This window comes from Macaca fascicularis, chromosome 3 (genome assembly GCF_037993035.2).
Source record: "Macaca fascicularis isolate 582-1 chromosome 3, T2T-MFA8v1.1".
NCBI classification, from domain to species: Eukaryota; Metazoa; Chordata; class Mammalia; order Primates; family Cercopithecidae; genus Macaca; species Macaca fascicularis.
Genome location: NC_088377.1, coordinates 190,413,323 through 190,431,924, shown reverse-complemented (window position 1 = coordinate 190,431,924; position 18,602 = coordinate 190,413,323). Strand labels below are relative to the sequence as shown.

The 18,602-nt window shown below is 39.6% G+C and overlaps 1 protein-coding gene across 12 annotated transcripts in view; it reads right to left on the bottom strand.

The window, feature by feature from the left end:
- CUL1 (cullin 1) overlaps window positions 1-18,602 on the bottom strand; it is a 104,235-nt gene that overhangs the window by 24,239 nt on the left and 61,394 nt on the right. For 6 of the 12 annotated variants that reach the window (XM_005551084.4, XM_015448218.3, XM_005551082.4 and 3 more), the window contains exons 5-9: window positions 17,827-17,877; window positions 17,537-17,627; window positions 16,681-16,844; window positions 10,811-10,973; window positions 9,788-9,918 (exon numbers count right to left, since the gene is read on the bottom strand). In XM_005551084.4, the coding sequence (XP_005551141.1) occupies window positions 9,788-9,918; window positions 10,811-10,973; window positions 16,681-16,844; window positions 17,537-17,627; window positions 17,827-17,877 (600 nt within the window). The remainder of the gene's footprint in view (window positions 1-9,787; window positions 9,919-10,810; window positions 10,974-16,680; window positions 16,845-17,536; window positions 17,628-17,826; window positions 17,878-18,602) is intronic. The other 6 variants (XM_074036231.1, XM_074036232.1, XM_065542722.1 and 3 more) reach the window with 3 other exon arrangements.

Genomic DNA, 18,602 nt, shown 5'->3' with positions numbered 1-18,602 from the left:
CACCGCCCGGCATGGTTCTGTGGTGCCCACCGCCCGGCATGGTTCTGTGGTGCCCACCGCCCGGCATGGTTCTGTGGTCCCCACCGCCCGGCATGGTTCTGTGGTGCCCACCGCCCGGCATGGTTCTGTGGTGTCCCCACCGCCCGGCATGGTTCTGTGGTGTCCACCCCTGCCAGTCTGTGTGCGCTCAGGGGAAAACATTAATTTTGATATTAATAGGCAAAAAAATGTTAGACCTCAAAAATCATTTAGAAATAATCTTGCATTTTCTTAATAGGCCTTTTCTACTCTATCACCTAACCTCTTTCAATAAGCAGCAACCAACAGTTTTTCAGATGGAGCGTGGTCTAAAACTTAAAATACTGAGACAAAAACACTAACAGTTGAGTAAGTACTCTTTTCTCATTCTTTTATTTATTTATTGTTTTTTGGGACAGGGTCTCGTTCTGTCACCCAGGCTGGAGTGCAGTGGTGTGATCTTGGCTCACTGCAACCTCTGCCTCCCTGGTTCAAGTGACTCTTCTGCCTCAGTCTCCCAAGTACCTGAGATTACAGGTGCATGCCATGACACCCAGCTAATTTTATTTTTAGTAGAGACGGGATTTCACCATGTTGGCCAGGCTGGTCTCAAACTCCTGACCTCAGGTGATCCACTCGACTGAGCCTCCCAAAATGCTGGGATTATAGGTGTCACCCACCGTGCCTGACCTTCATGATTTTCGTGGCGATGCCCCGGCAATGTTAAAGAATGCAGCAAGAAAGTGCTCCTCCCCCAAAGCCTCTATTGGTCTAAATTCAAAAATGTTGCTGCAGCTGCTCCTGGATTTCAGTCATACACACGGAGCATTGGAATGAGCGCATTTTAAGTCTTCCCTTTACTACGCATCATATACTTCATGAGAGTTAATTTGGAGAACTCCCCAACACATGCAGACTCAGCTAAAACATTGTTTGAAGAGGGAGTTCCTCTGGGTTCCCCAGGACTCACAAGATTAATAACAAATCACTGGCTGACATCTATGGACTACTTCATCCAACAACAGCAGAATATACTTTCTTCTCAAATCCGCCCGCCTCAGCCTCCCAAAGTGCTGGGATTACAGGCGTGAGCCACCATGCCCAACCTTTTCTCATTATTTTAACTGGCCTACCTGCTGCTACTTTTTGCTTCAATCATTTATATCTATCTTGGAATCATGGCTCTGCGCCTCAGACCATAATTTTTAAATTTTTAATGTCATTGTTGCCTTTGGATTCTGATCTACTATCTACACATTCCTGATCCCAGCGCCATCACTGTGTGGGTTTCATTTTGATTCTGGCCTTTGTTACGTCCCCTGGTTGTTCCCCTAGTCCTGGCTGACACTTACATTTTCCTTTAGTTCAAGGTGAGGCTGAAGTCCTTGTTTTCAGCCTTTTGGAATGTACTCTGTAAATGTGGAGGCTGTAAGTGGACTAGATTCAGGGGCTGAATGTTTAGAGACGAAAATGTCTCTTTAAACTTTGAAAGTAGAACTAAGACTTGCCAGGAAAGACTGACTTCTCTGAAGAGAATGAAAAGATTCCCCAGGCAGAATGATGTTTCAGAAAGGAATAATTAAGTTAGTTCAGAAGCAGAAGTAGTGTATAGGAAGATGGGTAGTAGGGCTGCCTGACTCAGTGAGGATCGACAGGAAAGAGAAGTTCATGGGCAGGGTCTCTAATTGGCCTTGAACCAATCAAGGGTTACTTTAGTACTTATTTCAACTCCAATTTAGTTGATGTGGGTATAAAGTCAAATTTGGGTAGGGACATGCATCCATAGTGGATTTGCTTGTGAAATGATTAAAGTCTTCCCTACAATTAAGAGAAAGGAGGGTGTATGTTGAATATAACAATGATAGCCTGGGCCAGGCGTGGTGGATCACACCTCTAATCCCGGCACTTTGGGAGGTCAAGGCGGGTGGATCAGCTGAGGTCAGGAGTTCGAGACCTGCCTGGCCAACATGGCGAAATCCTGTCTCTACTAAAAATACAAAAATTAGCCAGGCATGGTGGCATATGCCTATAATCCCAGCTACTCAGGAGACCGAGGCAGGAGAATCGCTTGAACCCGGGAGGCGGAGGTTGCAGTGAGCTGAGATCGTGCCATTGCACTCCAGCCTGGGTGACGGAGTGAGATTCCATCTCAAAAAAAAAAAAAAAAAAAAAAAAAAAAATCAAAGCCTGGTTATGTTAGACTCCAAAATGACAACTGTACATTTTCTTTTAGGGAAAATGATTATTCTCTTCATCCCTTGGCAAGATAAAATAAATCCAAACCATCCTCGTTTCTTTGAAGTTATGTACCTATAATTCACAAATTTAGCTACATGCCATCTGAATCAGTGTATATGATCAGCATACATGCTATCTGAATCAATGTATATTATCAGCATATATCAGTTCTTTGTGTAATTAAACGTTCGACTGACTGTACAAAACTATGCTTCCTTTTGTCCTAAAGACACTTTCTCCTTTCCAACATCCACTTAATCAAAGCCTGCACATTTCTTTTGTTTCTTAAAAAATGTTTTAATATAGAAAATTTTCAAATGTTCAAAATGAGAAAAGAATAGTAAAATCAACCCCCATAAACCCATTAGCCAGCTTTAAGGAATAGCTATGGCTCTAAGAGTCCAGGAGTTTCTCATCTGACCCTCTTCCTACGTGTGTAAGCCGGTTTTATCGATGTGTATCCCATCTCCTTTGAGCAAACCAAGCCGGGATACACTCCAAATGTAAGGTTCTGTAGCTAATGTTATCAATGACTGGACAATTTTCTTCTCTTACCATCCACAGAATGTTTGCATCAAGACTCAGTTGTTTAATCATGCACTTAACTACAGAAGACAAAGGGGATCTTGGATGTCCAACTAAACCCAAACTCAAATCTACCAGAAGTACCTGGTAGTACATTAGTCTGTTCACTGTGTCTAAGTTCACAAATGACTGGGCTTTTATAATTATTTCTAATTCGGCTTCCCAATCCAAATCACAGAACTTTTTCTGCTAAGGTGCTAGGATTTACCCCTTAGTCTTCCACTGAAAAATAACTTGCCAGAGCTACCTAATTTCTGCCTATCAAATTCTCTATCTGACGTGCTGCCTTTTATAAGTGTTATACCATCAGCCCAATCCTGGAGCCAGCTACTGAGAGCAGCTTCTGAAAATTTCTCCTGTTTCAACACAGCAATTCTCTCAGAACCGCAAATAACTTTCACAACACTGCTCCTCAGTCAGTGTCTGCAGCTCAACACCCCAGTGTTAGAGCCAGCAGCCCTGCTGGGTGTTGAAGTATCTAACAGACCCATCTCTGTTGGGCCACACTGCAATACCTGTTAGGCTGAGGACACTAAATCAAGATATGGTTTCAAAGAGGTGCTTTTTTGTTGCTACTTCTGCCCTGAGGACCAAGAGTAAGGAAATATTCTCTTACAGCCTGATTTATGTTTATTTATAAAACTGTCTTTGTAGGGGAATACAGTAACATCCAGATTGCTGAGCCATTATGTGTTAAACATTCAAAATGGAATCAACTGTATAGTCAAGCATTAATTAACAAGAACTTACAAGCTTGCATTATTTGACCCTTCTCCTGAACCTTATTTTGGCATTATGCTATAAGTTGGTGGCATGGAAAATTATCAAACTACCCAAGGACTTGACATCCTATTTCCTTGTACGTGTACTGCTGATGATGCTGTCCACGGCACTACCATGCTTTTTAGGATGAGCCACTGGAGAAAGTATCCTCAGCTCTGACCACCAAGAAAAATCATTCTGCGTTACCAGCTGATTATACCCCACGGCGCTGGCTGTCTTTAGTGCCAAGCTCTCTGTACTGACTACAATGATTTCAGGGCAAATTATGACTAACTCTAACCAGAGTACTGGACTGCATTGCACACACTTTGAGAATTATATTAAGCTTTATTTTGTGTTTCATATCCTTATTTTGCTCCTCTCTGATTTATTTATCCTATTTTATTTCACGTATTGTGTAAGCGGCCCCAAGTCCTTTTCAGAGCAATGGGAAGTATAACTAAGATGTAAGTATACTGAAACCCTATTCTGGATACGGTGTCATGCTAAGCTCTGAGGACACAAAACTGGATAGAGCCATCTCTGCTACAAGAGAGGGACATTCACACGGACATCTAAAGCATAAAGTAGTACACATGTCACATCAACAGTCCAATGTGCTATTATTTCGAGGGGGAGATGCTACCATTCCAATGTGATTGAGAAAACTTTTCAGCTGGGTGTTGAGAAATAAATAGGTATTTCACAGGTAGAAAAAAGAAGGACTGTGTCTAAGAAGAGAAGACAGAAAAACTAGGAAGGTAGAGTGAGGCAAATTTATGCAATGGTGAGCTCCAGCTGAGATGACACACGCAGCGGGGTCAAGAGTCGTGGAGCCGAGACGGCAGCCCTGTAGCAGATGCCCTTCACCATTACCATCCACAGATCCTTGCTGGGTAAGAGGCTAGGCCCGAAACCGCAGAGCATAAAACTGTAATGAGGCGTGAGCTTCGCTCTCAAGGGCTGTACAACCTATGGTGCAGTGACAGGAAGCACAGGAAGTTATAAACACATGTACACTTGTGATGAGAGTTTTACAAATAGGGTTTAGGATGGAAGAGTTAAGGTCAGCTCTTTCTAGAAGGGAGGATTTGAGCTGGCCTTAAAAGCAGGACTAAGACAAACAGAAGGTAAGAATGACTGTGTTACAAATAGAGACATTAGCCAGGGTTTCGGGGTGGGGGAATGATATTATAATAGTTTCACTGGAAGACGGGGTTCATGAAAATGTGGGCTAATTAGAGGATTTTCATTTAGTATAATATGATTTATATTATCACAAGGAAGGGCTTTATTCTGCTTTGTTTAAAACAAAGGATGAAAAGAACGCAGAGTAAAATTATAAACGTATTAAGTGGTATTTCTGAAAGATGAAACTGCTAATTATCATGAGGGATAAAAGGGAATGGGAGAGGTGTGGGGCCATTTGGGAAGAGAAGTGATAGATGAAGCCCAGATTAAGATGGTAGCCTTGGGACTGGAGAGAAAATGCACAGAAAACAGTAAGAGCCAAGGGAGGAGGAATTCCCATGCTCCACTGACTCATCCAGACGACAGAGGAGACAGCTCGCTATCGAGACAGGCCGGCTGCTTACTGCTTTGAGAAGGATTCTGAGGCCACATCCAGACCCTGTGGGAAATTATACCCTATTAGATTACTAATGCTTACAATGAACAAAGCATGAGGGCAGAGTGACTCATGCATGCTACACAGCTGCCACCTCTGTGCTAAGGAATGGATGAAGAGGTGAGTTTCAAATGGACATGCAATGTAGGCACTAAACTAGGCAGATGAGGTCATGGAGATGTGACAAGGACAAAGGCAAGGCATTCTAATTCAGAATTCTTGACATCACGTCTACTACAGGAATGCCCTAAACGCTTGCTGGATAAATGAAACGACGATTTCGGTTTGATCTGCAAAATTTGTTTGCCCTTTGAGTTGAAACACCGACTACATCATGCAGCTAAAAATACTCCTCAATTTGGGATTATGTTTCAATAAACCCATCATATACTGAATGTGTGGTTTTTTTTTTTTTTTTTTTTTTGAGACAGAGTCTCACTCTGTCGCCCAGGCTGGAGTACAGCAGTGCAATCTTGGCTCACTGCAACCTCCGCTTCCCAGGTTCAAATGATTCTCCTGCCTCAGCCTCTGGAGTAGCTGGGATTACAGATGCCCGCCACCACGCCCAGCTAATTTTTGTACTTTTAGTAGAGACGGGGTTTCGCCATGTTGGCCAGGCTGGTCTTGAACTCTTGACCTCAGGTGATCTGCCCGCCTTGGCCTCCCAAAATTCTGGGATTACAGGTGTGAGCCACTGCGTCCGGACCTCAGTGTGTGACAATATTTTCAATGTATGATGAGTTTATTGAGAGTATCATAAATGCCTATTGCTTTTATGCCATTTTAAAGTCAAAAAACTCATTAAGGTGAGCCATTCTAAGTAGGAGACTGTAGTTGCTTTGGTCAACTAAGAAAAATTAAGAGCCTAGCACAGGGCCAGGCACACACAGTGGGCATTCAATTATTTGTAAAATGACCACAGGAAGGAATGGTCTCTGCTTTCAAGATGCTCCCCTTCAAGCCTCACTAAGTGGATGGGGGCCATCGCTTTCTATATTTTAATATAGATTATTTTTCGATACATTCCCAACCTGTTCCTGGGCCAGCAATCATGCATGGGGTCACCTGCCTATTAAACAAGCCATTTCTCCTATTCCTTGCTCAGCTTGCAACCAGTTTTAAATCCCATCCTTGAATATTTGTGTGCAAAGTTCCCAAAGTCCTCCTGGCACCCCAGAGCAATAGGCTGATTGCCTCACATATCAGTTGAGCACAAATGCCCTTGATCATGAGGCTCTCTGAAGACTGGAGAGAACGCTTCCAAACAAAGCAGAATCCTGATGGACAGTCCCCGCCCGCCGACGCCCAGGTTGGGAGGGCTCTCCCTTCAGTTTCACTTCACTGAGGGCTGCCAGCTTTTAGGTGGCGAGAGGGAGATGCCATGAGGGAAATTCCCTTTGAGCCAGTTTTCCAGAAATAGCCTTTAATTTTTAAATTGGTTTTAACTAGGAAAAAAACAAAATGCCTTAAGAAAAATTCATAAGTAGGTTCTAAAACATCGAACACAAAAAATATTTGATTTACATGATAAACTGGAAACCTCTAAGAATTTCAGTCTAGGCCAGATATTAGCAGTAAAACCGGTTTTCTAACCAAATTAGTGGTATAAAAGGACTAGCCAGATAAGAAACTGTTTTTGGCCTCTCAAAGGAGTTTATTTCATCAATAACAGCTTCAGTGTAACATATATAGTGTTCTAGTCCAGAGAAAGACACAGGACTGATATTACACTTTTTTGCACTTAAAAAAATCGCTTACGTAGTGCCTTCTATGGCATTTAATATGCTAATTACAAATGATTTTCGTACACTATGATTCAACTTAATTAGGCAAAAATTTTTAAACTTTAAAAATTGTGTTCTCAAGGTAATTAAATCCCACTTAAAATCATGTACAATAATTCTAACTTTTACTAACCTATTTTTCTCCTGATTTTTCATAATCAGTGGGTTTTTGAAAATAATTATGGTTTGGGTTATAATCTGTCTTCTGCATTTACCGCATAAATGATAAAAACTAAAACCTATTTAAAAGTATTTGTTTTTTAGCAGCTGTGTTTCTTTCTTACAATAAGTAATCAAGCACCTACTGTGTGCCAGGCTATGGCCTAGGCACCCACGCTCCCTCTGAGCTTCAATTCTGTGGGCTTTCCCAGAGATGGAGAATGGAGGTAGCAAGCGTGAGCCCAGAGCAGGGAAGGGCACGAGGAACCCACACACCAGTCAGACAACATTCCAACAGGAGGAGCCAATGGCAAGTTTGCAAATAAGAATAAAAGTGGATTTCAGGAAACACTCCTTTTGCAGAAAATTGGAAAAGTATTTGCTTTCCTGAACATTTTACTTCATAAGCACAACGATTAAAAAACCCAGAGTTTCATGAGTTCAGTGTAGAAACAGTTCTTATGTAAACAATAAATAGAATCAGTAACTTACTAAAAAAACTAATATATGACTTTTGCAAGTGAAGGTGGATGCATCATGGGTTTACTGAGCTATAACTCTTCTTCATGGGGGAAAATCTTGTTTTGGTTCTTAAATTCAGGTTAATAAGTGGCTTAGATTTAAGTAGTACAAGCATTGTTTAAAAGCTTGATTTCTCATAAAATGTAACTGCTGGTAAAGACAGTTTATTTGTGTTGTCATTGCTGACAGATGAAGCTTCCTCAAATAGAGAAATGATTTTACATAGAAGGTATATACTTTTGCTTTAACTGGTTGAGTTAGGTAAATGTCAGATTCAAGACTCCCACTGACAAAGTCAATCGGACAGCATTTATTCAGTGCCCAGAATATCAGGCAGCTGATTGTATCCAAGAAAGAAAACAATGGGACATAAGAATCATAGTTGATTACTTCTCCAATTTAGAACCTTACTTTGGTTTGGAAAAGATGAACATTAGAATTAATATCCCATCTTTCCTATAAAACTGAAAACGTAATATATAATGCCTATTTTTTTTTCCTTTCTTCCTTTTAAAGGAGACAGGGTCTCACTACATTGCCCTGGCTGGTCCCGAACCCCTGGGCTCAAGTGACCCTCCTGCCTCAGGCTTCTGAGTAGCTGGGACTATAGGTACACACCACTACACCCAGCTATCATGTTTATTTTAAATCTAACTATATTTACATAGAACACGAGTTCCCTAAGGCCAATCTCATACCTAGTATATAGCAATTTACATGAAAAAAACAAAAACTGCTTCGTTAATCTATCTGATGAAATAACAGACTTCCCACTTAATTCATTTCAAGGAAAGTCAAGTAATTTACTTGGCTCTGCTGCCCATATAGGTAAATTGAGTTCTGAATCAACAACTGGGAAGGCATCTTCTATTACTGAAAAAATGTCTTCACCAAATTGGCCCCTTTTGAATCACAGGGGGTGAGGGGGGTGTGTGTGTGTGTGAATCAGGCCCTTTAAAGGAATATTTAGCTTGGAAATAAAGTCATAAAAACTGAAGGGTAATTTTTAAATGAGTTTTTTAAATTAAAAAAATTGCGTGTACTCATAAGAACATGTAGCAGTCATCACTGCTGAGCAATTAGTGCCCTGATTTAAGCACTTTACATGTTTTATTTACTCACAAATATCCTATGAGAGAGGCATTATCACTCTATTTAAAAAAAATAAAAATAAAATGAAATGACAGGGACAGAAGTAACTCGCCAAGGGTCAGACAGCCGTCGATGGTGGAGCTGAGATCCGAGTGCAGGCAGCCTGGCCAGGCTCTGGAATCCCCACACGGTAAAGACACTGTATGTGCCGACACTGAGGACTCCATACTGAAGTTTTTACTAAAACCTAGAGATCTTTTTCACAAAATCCACGGCTAAGCCAGTTCCCTCCCATATTGTCAGCATAAAATTGTTTTTAAAACCCTAAAGGAAAGCTTTATACTCAACCCTTTAATAATTCCTAGAGGCGACTGAGTGCCAGCAGCAACTCCAATATTAAACATGGAAAAGAAGCCTTCCAAAGAGAGCAGAAAAGGAAGGATTAAAAAAACACGATTTTTGATAATGTTATCAAAAATAATTAATCATTATGCACAATAAAGTCAAAACAAGAGAAGCTTTCTGCATTCAGATGTAAGAACCAATGTGTTTTAGAAGCTTTTCTTCTCGGCCAGGTGTAATGATTCAGGCCTGTAATCCCAGCACTTTGGGAGGCCAAGGCGGGCAAATCACCTGAGGTCTGCAGTTCGAGACCAGCCTGGCCAACATGGTGAAACCCCGTCTCTACTAAAAAAACAAAAATTATCCAGGCATGGTGGTGGGCGACTATAGTCCCAGCTACTGGGGAGGCTGAGGCAGGAGAATGGCATGAACCCAGGAGGCCAAGCTTGCAGTGAGCCGAGACGGCGCCACTGCACTCCAGCCTGGGCGACAGAGCGAGACTCCGCCTCAAAGAAAAAAAATAAAGCCAAAGCAAGGTTCTCAGAGTTCTAATGAAAATGTTACCACTTAGATTTGGAAGTAGAGATGCATAACACATGCTTGCAGTTCACATGTGGAAATAATCAGCGTGACTGATTTTCAGTGAAATCTTACTTACATTTAAAGCGGCTTCTCCACACTTTTCAATGGCTGCAAGACCCTGATTATGAATGTGTGTCTCCAACAGTTTTTTCAATTCTCCTAGGCCATCCTGGATTCTAGATACAAGATTATACATGCGTCCCAAATCTGAAAGAGGAAGAAACCCCTTTTATGCACTGAAACAAACTTTGCCTATCCACTCTACTAATTATGTATTTATACTGAGATGAAAAATACTCTGCAATAACCATGTTTTTAGACTTTAATAACAAATAGCATTTAATTATAACCAAATATTCTCTATTTGGAATATGTACATTTTGCTAAAAGTAACAATGAAATTATGTTATTGTAAGTTTATTTTCCTCCTTACTATGAGAAACCACTAACATAAGAATAAGCAAAAAAAAAAAAAATATATATATATATATCAGAAACAACTCTAATGCTTCCTAAAATTCTCAAGATTGAAATAGTATTTATGCCTGACACATAACAGGCACTCGAATATTTGTTTAAAAATAATGAATGTATTTAAGGAGAATATGGATTTCTATCTCAACTATAAAAACAAATGAGTTAAGAAAAGGTCTCCCAAATTCTTCATTTAAGACATGTATATAGCATATGGTTACTTTGTGAGGACCACAGAAGAAAAACCCAAACTTCAACCCTTTATTGAGCTCCTAACATGCCCCAGGTAAAACATGGGAGTGGTTAAGGGAAATATAAGATGACGGTCTCCTCATTTTAGAGAATTTTCAAAAGAAGAACAGTCAAGAAAAAACTTAGTGTAGCATCATTTAATGCTAAAGTGTATGCAGCAAGTCATACTCTAAATACACTCTTCCCTCAAGTCAAACCAAAATGCTCTGCAGAAGTCTGAAATCGCTACATAACGATGTACAAACACATGCATCTTTTTAAAAATGACTGACATGGGCAAGTAACACCATTGACTTGAGAGTCTAGAATCTCAAGCAATATCAAAACAGCAGATAATAATAAATACCTACGTTTTATGAGTCTTGTGGCTCACCTTCATTTTTGTCAGCATCCAATAAATTCTGAAATTCTGTGTGGAAAATTTCCAAGTGTTTTTCGATGAGGACTTGTTCACATTTCCTTGCTAATTCATCTTGTGTGCTTTCATGAAGGTAAACCTGAACTCTTCGTTGTTCCTCAAGCAGACGAGCCTCTGCCTGCAGAAAATTAATTCAAGTGAATGGTTTTGATTCATTGTAAAGAACTGTTACAATTCTTTAATATGTAAATTAAAGGAAATTGAATAATGGCAAATTAAATTCACATGCCAGCTCTAATAAACTACGATTAAGAAAATGAGGGAGGGCTGGGCATGATGGCTCACACCTGAAATCCCAGCATTTTGGGTAGCTGAGGCAGGAGGATTGCTTGAGGCCAGGATTTTGAGATCAGCCTGGGCAACACAGTGTGACCCTGTCTCTAAAAAAAAAAAAATTAGCTAGGTGTGGCATGCACCTGTAGTCCTTCCTAGCTACTCAGGAGGCTGAAGCAGGAGGACGGCTTGAGCCTAGGAGTTAAAGGATATAGTGAGCTATGATCGTGCTGCTGCATTTCAGCCTGGGCAACAGAGCAAGACTCTGTCTCTCAAAAAACAGAAAGAAAGAAAAAGGAGAAAGTTCTTTGATTTTACAGTAAACAACCATATTTAAACAGCCACTGATGTCTGCCATTTTCTCTGCAATATGTATTTCCATTCCAAATTTCCTTTTTAAGTGCCCTAACAACATCATCACTATTAACAGTTCAAATGTCTTTACATCCATTTGAACCCTCAGACAGTGGTATTTCATCTTTTTGAGGTAATGTCTCTGCCACTCTAAGAAATGAATGCATCTTCTGTGCAGATACTAAGATGTGCTACTTTAGATTAAAAACTACTTGAAGCCAAGAGTCACACAAATATAAGCCCTGAAGTGATTACATGGAAATCATCATCAGAAATCAGACTTTTCAAAAATTTAAAGAGAAACTACTAAATTATCAAAGCAAGGAAGAAATTTCAATAAATTATTCAGGTGATCTGAATAAAGAGAATTATATTTTGAATTATAAAAATGCCAATACTCCCCAAAATGATTTTTTTAAAAAAATATATTATTTTCAGAGACAGGATCTTGGCCCTGTCTCCCAGGCTGGAGTGTAGTGGCACAATCACAGCTCACTGCAGCTTCAAACTCCTGGGCTCAAGTGATCCTCCTGCCTCAGTCTCCTCTGTAGCTGGGACTACAGGTGCATGCTGCCACACCCGGCTAACTTTTTAATTTTTTCTAGAGACAAGGTCTCACTATGTTGCTCAGGCTGGACTCAAACTCCTGGCTTCAAGCGATTCTCCTGCCTTGGCTTCCCAAAGTTCTGGGATTATAGGCTGTCCAGCTACTGTGCCTTGCCCAGATTTTCAAATTCAGTATAATTTTGGAGAAATCTGGAAAAATTCAACTGGTAATGAATCAATAAGAGCCAAGAAAACATAAAATGAAAAAATGATTGGGTGGGACTTGTACTATCAAGAACTAATAATAATGGGACAATTGTTTAAACCACCTAAGTCAGAACCTTATTACACATTCTAAATAGCTAAATGTGAAAAATAAACTTGGAAAATATCTGTAGTATGTATCAAAAGGTCAATATTCTTAATATATAATGATCTCCAGCAAAGCAGTGAGTACCTCCAAATACAAACATGAGGAAGGCAACAATAGAAAAAAGCTTGAAGTTATTGCATTTCCAATCAGAGTTATTGTATGTTCAGTTAATGAAATATCATTACCCACTAAAACAAACACCAACTACTAATAACAAATCATTAGTGAACAAGACACAAAAAACCTATACCATGATTCCAATGTGGTTTATATAATTAGCAACAGTGCCCCAGGCTTGTAGGTTTATGTTATTTATATTTTCCAAAAAGTCTACAGTTAATGTGTAATTTTGTTTTTCTGATTATAAAGCTATTTTAAAACAATAAATGCTGCTTCATATCTAATGTTCCACTAACACTGATAACTCAAGAACCTAAAGCTGGTGGAATATAGAACATGCAAACCAAACAGCACCACTTTTTCTGTTTTAAGTTAAAACTCTTTCTTGGAAGAACATAATCATCTCAGGCAGCAAAACATACTTTTACCCCTTCCCAGATGAAAGATCAGGCTTTGATGCCATTGCTGATTCATCCTCTGAGAGGCAAAGCTTTCCGCCTCTTAGTCTACAGACCCTTCCTGCAGGGGCTGAGGGGCAGGAAGAGTGAACAGGTACCTAGGTGATTACAGAAACATTCATGGCCGAGGGGCCTCCACACTAGCTTATTTTATATATTGGCAAGGAAACCAAGGCTGTAGGTATTGTCATCAGCTTTCAGAAAGGACAGTCATTTAGGTGCTCTATTGATTCCAAGTCAAAGAGGCTCCTGCTCATCACTGCACTTGGCAGGCTGTTGTATTAGAACGCCGAGGTCAAATTCAAATGACTAAATAAAATACGTAATTAAAGATGGTCTTTATTAATTCAACGAGGATTTGTTCTCAGTAAAAACAAAAGGAAAATAAAACCCAAAAAAGATAAGCACATTAATGAAGTATGGTATTTTTTTTAAGTTTTTAAAAATTGACATTAGAAATCTTAGTCATACAGAGATTCTGTAGCTCAGATCAGTCTCAATTGTATGAGACAGTCAAATCTTTCAGAAACACTAACATGGTTCACTCTTCAAAGCCATCCTTGGAAAGACAAGCCAAATATTCCAGATGTTTCCTCTAAAACACTCCTAATAGAGAAAAGTGAACACAAACCCAGGGAATCTGAACTGCTCTCAACTGGCTAGAATTTGCAGAGTATTTCTTGAAGGGTCACGTTTTATCTCAATGTTGTTCTATTTCCTGATAGAATGTTTGCTGTAATGTAAACATAATTGCTCCCTAAGTTATTAAGTAAGATTTGCCACCCTTTATCCTGTGGTTTTGCATCCTCCCAGGCATACACTGGAGGTTTTGTGGGATATATATTTGTAATACCAAATACATTAGCCTTGCTCTTTGCCACACACCATTCTAAGCACCTTTTAACAAATAAATACCTCATGTTAAAATATGTAAATACTAAAGCTCACTTAATCCGCATTATTACCTATTATTATTCACATTTTACAGATAAGGAAATTGAGGAACAGAAGCATTAAGGTTATCCCCTTAATAAATGGTAGGGTGGGGATTTAAAACTAGACTCATAGCACAGTTTGAGATGCAAGGCTATAGGATGAGAGCAGAATTACATGGTCAAATTCCAATCTTACGCTTATAGACTCTCTGCATTATCAACTTTCAGAATGTGATGGAAGTCGTGTTTGGTGTGATCCAGGTGGATTTGGGCCAAACCTTTAACTCCTCTAGAAATGAATCCCCTGTATGGGAACCAGGATGTAGGAAGCACACTGCTTCCTTGAAGGCAGGGCTCATGCTGGATTGGACGCATCCAGGCCATTGGAAATCCTTGCTCCTCAACTGTCTTTGGTGTCAGGCCTGGTTTTCAAAACAGATTTACCTGTTCTGGGACTGCTTCCGTAGTTCTAGCCTAAAACACTGGTTTCCTTGCCCTAGAGCACTACTACTTCATCAGTGTGGACAAAGGAGATGACCACAATCCTCTAATAAACCCATAAAAAGAACAGGTTCGCACCACTGTCATGGATGTGCATCTGGATAAGAGGTCTTTAGGGACATCGTTTTAAAAGAATCACCACATACAGCAGAGTTTAATAAGAGAAGTGTTTAGGAATACAACACTGTCATATTAAACAATGAAATTACAGGCAATGCTAACATTCAAAACAGATTATGTTTCAAAAGTTCATTTGTTAGGCAGTTGTTTGAAACTCTGGGTGAGCTGGTTAGGTTCCAGATCAGCATACAAAAGTCAGTTTAGCCCACCATTATACACAAGGAACTATTAATATTCCCAGTATAACACTCTGAATAGTTCCATTTTTGTTAAACTTTGAGATAGCAGAAATTTGTCAAGGACTTTCAACTTCAAACTTCTAAGCCCATTTATAACCACTATCTCCTATAGGAAAACACATTCAGGTCAACACAAACAAACCAGACAGAACTTTCTCTATGAGGTTAGAGCGGAGCTGTTGCTTTTAATTGACTTTCTATCTCAGTTTATGGAAAAGAGATTCCGCAGTCCATTCATGCTCCAAGTGAACAGGGAATAAAGGGCAAGCAGGTGTCAGGCTTGCAAAGATCCAGACTCCTGGAGATCTCCTAGTATAAGGGTCCTCAAATGCTGGGCTGGGGGCCAGTATGGCTCTGTGGCCTGTTAAGAACTGGGCCGCACCACAGGAGGTGACCAGCAGATGAGTGAGTATTACCACCTGAGCTCTGCCTCCCGTCAGATCAGGGCAGCATTAGATTCTCATAGGAGCTCGAACCCTGTTGTGAACTACGCATGTGAGGGATCTACGTTGTGTGCTCCTTTGATCTGAGATGGAACAGTTTCATCCGCAAACCATCCCCCTTCTTCCCCCCACCGCCGTCCGTGATGCCAAAAGGGTTGGGGACCACTGTCCTAGTACAGCTAGGTCAAGGGTCAGCAAACCGTAGCCCATAGGCCAAATTCGGCCTGCCTGCCTTTTTCTGTAAATAAAGCTTTATTGGAACCCGGCCACACTCATTGGTGTACATATCCCACTGGCTGCTTTGTGCTGCAATGGCAGAGTTGAACAGCTGCAAAAGAGATCACATAGCTCAGAAAGCCGAAAGTATTTCCTATGTAGCCCTTTACAAGATAAGTTTGCTGACTCCAGACCTATGTCATTCCTTAGAGTCTAAATCCAGGATGTCTGTATTTCTTTTTTTTTTTTGAGACGGAGTCTCACTCTGTCATCCAGGCTGGAGGGCAGTGGCACAATCTCGGCTCACTACAACCTCCGCCTCCCAGGTTCAAGTGATTCACCTGCCTCAGCCTCCTGAATAGCTGGGACTACAGGCATGCGCCACCACGCCCGGCTAAATTTTTTTGTATTTTTAGTAGAAACGGGGTTTCACCACCTTGGTCAGGCTGGTCTCAAACTCCTGACCTCAGGTGATCCACCTGCCTCGGCCTCCCAAAGTGCTGGGATTACAGGCGTGAGCCACCGCGCCCGGCCAGGATATCTGTATTTCTAAGAAAGAGAACAAAGAATAGTAATTCTACTAGATCTTTATTATCAGCGGGCCATGGTTACTCACATCTGTAATCCCAGTAATTTGGGAGGCCCAGGTGGCAGGATCACTTGAGCCCAAGAGTTTGAGACCAACCTGGGCAACCTATCTCTACAAAAATAAAACAATTAGCTGAGTGTGGCGGCTCATGCCTCTAATCCCATTACTTCTGGAGGTTGAAGTGGGAGGACAGCCATGCTCTCATATTAGAATTTAAATCCTGGTTTCAGAGGAACCTTTCCTCTAATATAATCCTGAAAGCTATGTAACAGATTCTTAGGGGTATTTTAGAAGCAAAAAAGGAGAAGCTTCAAGTATGCAAATCTAAGAATATTTGTTTCTTAAAATTTTCTCATTGACGTGACTGTTATGCCCATTATATACAAATCCACATTCTAGGATAAACAGTTAAAAAAGTCATGTAGCTATTATGGTTATATCCTTAGAACAGCAAGGAGAACTCTTAGTCATGATTACCAAATTAATTTACAGAAGCTCCTTGGAGAATTAGGAGAAGCACTTGCACCTGATGAAGACACTATAGAAAAACAATGCCCAACAAATGACTTGTAAAGAAAGCTGTATATGCTAAAAAGAACTCACTTGAGTAGCAATGACTTTAACTTAAGTCTACTTAAAGTACTATATTGAAGCTTACCTTTTTCATATATTCAGTAACTGGGTTCTGCTGCAAGAATTCAGTACTCTCTCTGGTATAAAATCTCTCTGTGTCAGCCAAAAATTGAGATTCAAAGGATTCTTTATACACTGTTAACGTAGGGCCCTTTGCAAATGCATCATCTTCATTCAGCCCCAATTCCACTAGAAATGAATATGAGCTATATTTCAATTACCCTATTTTTTTGGTTATATTTCACAGAATATACTTAGGTGTAGCATTCAGTTTAAGTTATGTTTAAAAGGTAAATGTGAAATGGCAGGACATAAGTAACTCTTACTCACTAGTATTAAAGTACACTCTTTCAATAAAATAAAAAAGGAAAAAAATCCAAGATGTATAAAAAGCAAGTAATTCTGACCCATGGCCAGGTATGCTTCAAAATTATGATGAAGTTCCTTTAGAGAACTTTTATATTTCCAAAGGCAATAAAAATAACTAATTTTAAATTTGCAAAGAAATACAATGCTACCCAAGTTTTTAAGACATTGTATTACTTTATCAGTTTCTCAATCTCAATTTTTCAAGCTGATATAGATTTCTGGTTATCATTGAGCTCACACTCTAACATGTCCAGTAATCCACTACGAGACCAGAAAAGAAAATAATTAAAATGTCTATTTCATCAAAATTTCCTTAAGGCACACGGATCAAACAGCTTTTATGATGGATAAAAACAAAGTCACACTGACTTAAAAAGAAAGAGAAGTACCTTCGTAAATGCTAACAATGTCCTTTATAATATGAAAATATTTTAAAGTGAAATCTGTTAGAGCATTGTCATAATTGCCATTTGATGTGGAAACTTTGAATAAACTAAAGGGAAATTATTTACCGTAAGACTGTACAACTCCACTAATCAATCTTGTATTGATGGTTTCACCATTCCTTTCCTTTTCAATCAGCTTTAAAACAGCATTTGTTACCTTTAGAAAGGATGTAGAAAAATATTACACAGGTTATAGAATATGATAGATATTACTACATATCCCTTAAACATTCACAGCCATTAAACAATGTAAGATGGGATAATCCAAAGGAGTGAGCAGACAAAGGCTAAGCAACGAAACTGTGAAGGGATTTTAAAAGGAACACGCACACGCACACGCTTACACCAGTAGGTACCTGTTTATTCAGTGGCCTGAACAGACAGTCTCTCCAAGTCACCAATGCAAGCTGGAGAAAAAAAAGTACAAAATATCTATACTTTTACTATGTTTTTCCAAGATTGAAGTCGTAGGAAATAATCTAAATCTCAAATTACTTCATCAAAATTTCTAGATTACAAGTTGGTCAAAATCTGCTATCATGACGAAATCAGAAAGCCACTCTCTAGAGTCAACAACTTCAAGAGGTATCCAAGCACAGACATTTGTCAGCTCAACTTCTTTATTTATATTTTCTTTAACTGTTGTTGAAAACAGTATAGGAAAAGTTTAAAAACCGTAATTATTTTTAGGAGTCTGTGATGTGACTGTAGGGTACACATTTAGGCCAAGCAGGTTTCCAAAAGCAAATGAACCAAGATCATCCTGATTCCTATACTAACAACTTTGGAGTCTCAAGAAAGCATTTATATGTGAAAAAGAAAAAAAATCCCATTAGCTATTCCACAATACACACATATTTCAAAAAGGCATGGTGTACACATTTTTGTCAGTTAAAAAAATAAACAAAATGTTAAAGGGGAAGCACAAAAACCCCAAATCAAACAACTAAACCTAGAAAGTTTTGTTAGAACCAGACTAACTACATAGCAAAGTATCATTATGAACCAATTAACAATTTTGGTATAGAAACTGGAGTTACACAAACAATAAAAACAAGTCATGCATCCGGGATACATTATGCTTTTCTTTCTTTTCTTTTTTTTCTTTAGACAGGATCTCACTCTGTCCAGT